Source organism: Microtus ochrogaster, chromosome 4 (genome assembly GCF_000317375.1).
Source record: "Microtus ochrogaster isolate Prairie Vole_2 chromosome 4, MicOch1.0, whole genome shotgun sequence".
In the NCBI taxonomy this organism is placed as follows: domain Eukaryota; kingdom Metazoa; phylum Chordata; class Mammalia; order Rodentia; family Cricetidae; genus Microtus; species Microtus ochrogaster.
In genome coordinates this window covers 4,944,006-4,945,800 of record NC_022011.1, presented here as the reverse complement: position 1 = coordinate 4,945,800, position 1,795 = coordinate 4,944,006, and the positions used below count along the sequence as shown (strand labels likewise).

Below are 1,795 nucleotides of genomic sequence, written 5' to 3'. Positions count from 1 at the left end.
ACAGAGAAACCCTGTCTCGAAAAACCACAAAAAAAAAAAAAAAAAAGGAAAAGCATTTATTTATCAGGGTGGAGGTCAGAGCAGGAATTGCAGGAGTCGGCTCTTGCCTTCCATCATGTGAGTCCTGAGGACTGAACACTAAGCCATTCACTGGCCCGAGCCGGACACTTTTTGAATGAGTAATGAATTACTTACCATGCATGTTGTAGTTCAACAAAACCAGTATTGAAAGAAAGGGAAGGCAAGGAATGGAAGAAAAGGAGATACAGACACAGGTGCCAACCAAATAAAGATGGTATCGGATTATACCAATAACCCAGAGAACAAAGTAAACCTCCATAAGCTCATATAATTACATGGTTGAAGAAACAAATACACTGGGGAAAAGGGACACATTTCCTTATAGGTAACATCTCCTCCCAAATAACACAGAAGAAACGTGAGAAACAGGAAATAAAAACTCAGATCTAGACAAAAGGTCCTGGCTTCTGGCTGGGAGTACCACAGTGTGTCTAAACATCTATTCTCTGGATCTCCAAGGGGGCACCTGTCACCCTGTGACACTCTCCTCATATCACCGTGCTTCCCCCACGGTTTCTCTCCCTTTGGTGTAAGCCATGCATTGGTGAGTAGGGGCTCTGGGTCTGAGTCGGCACCCATGGGATTCAAGGGCCTCCAGATAGCAGTCTATGGCTGTTCACTCTGATTTAAGGACAAGGAGAAAATAGATCTAAAGGATCCCGGCAGGCACAGAGTCTGGGGGAGACAGAGCCGTCAGGGCCCACAAAAGTCTAGGAGGCAATCTCTCTGTCATCATCAAGATCAGACTAATCCAACATTTGGCAGACCCTGAGCCATGGCCCAAACAGTGTTTGGATAGGAGGAATATCCAGGTCAAGTTGAAGGCCTCTTCCCTGCTTGGCCCAAACTAGCACAGGTTTAAGGGGGAAAAGATCTGAGCAAGATCCTGCTCCCTTGAGGCCTCCATCAGAAAACCCCACACCCTGATGATCAGGAAAGAGGGAAGTACTAACAGCCTCTAGAGTCTACAGAGACTGTTCACCACTAGGTTAACCTAGGCTCTGCACAACTCACCAGCAAGATCTCAATGGCCCCTAGGATATACATGGCCGCTGCAAATGTCGTCCCCAGGTAGAAGCACAGGCCCACGGCACCTCCAAATTCTGGTCCCAGTGAACGGGAAATCATGAAATAGGAGCCACCAGCTATGATGGAGAAAGTGTACACAGGTTAAGACTGGTTCTTCAGTGAGATCTCCCTCACAGGGAACCTGCACAGCCACCCAAAAGAACAAAGACTGCGTTTCTCTTTAGCAGACCACGGTAGCACCAGAGTCTTGTCCAGGCCTGCCCTGAGTCTTGGCTTCTATTAGGATCTAGCACCCTAGAAAGCAGGCAGTCAACAAAGAGCTCAGAGACAGTGGTCCAACACTGCCATTAAGTCCTCTCTGCTGAAAGTCTAATAACAGGCATCAAAAAATGCAAAAGTGGTCAGTCTCTTTTATGTTGCAAACCTACCTTAAGGACTCCCCTAAATGAAGAATCAAGGTGTCTCAGACTGTCATGACAATACAACGGTGGGGGTGGGGGGAAGGCTGATGTAGTGGCATGTGCCTATAATCCCAGCTCTTAGGAGTCAGAAACAAACTGGGCGGTGGTGGCGCACGCCTTTAATCCCAGCATTTGGGAGGCAGAGGCAGGCGGATCTCTGTGAGTTCGAGACCAGCCTGGTCTACAGAGCTAGTTCCAGGACAGGCTTCAAAACCACAGAGAAA

At 47.9% G+C, this 1,795-nt stretch overlaps 1 protein-coding gene across 1 annotated transcript in view; it reads right to left on the bottom strand.

The window, feature by feature from the left end:
• Slc12a4 (solute carrier family 12 member 4) overlaps positions 1–1,795 on the bottom strand; it is a 23,756-nt gene that overhangs the window by 9,091 nt on the left and 12,870 nt on the right. The window contains exon 6 of the mRNA XM_005345438.3: positions 1,096–1,226. Coding sequence (XP_005345495.1) covers positions 1,096–1,226 — 131 coding nt within the window. The remainder of the gene's footprint in view (positions 1–1,095; positions 1,227–1,795) is intronic.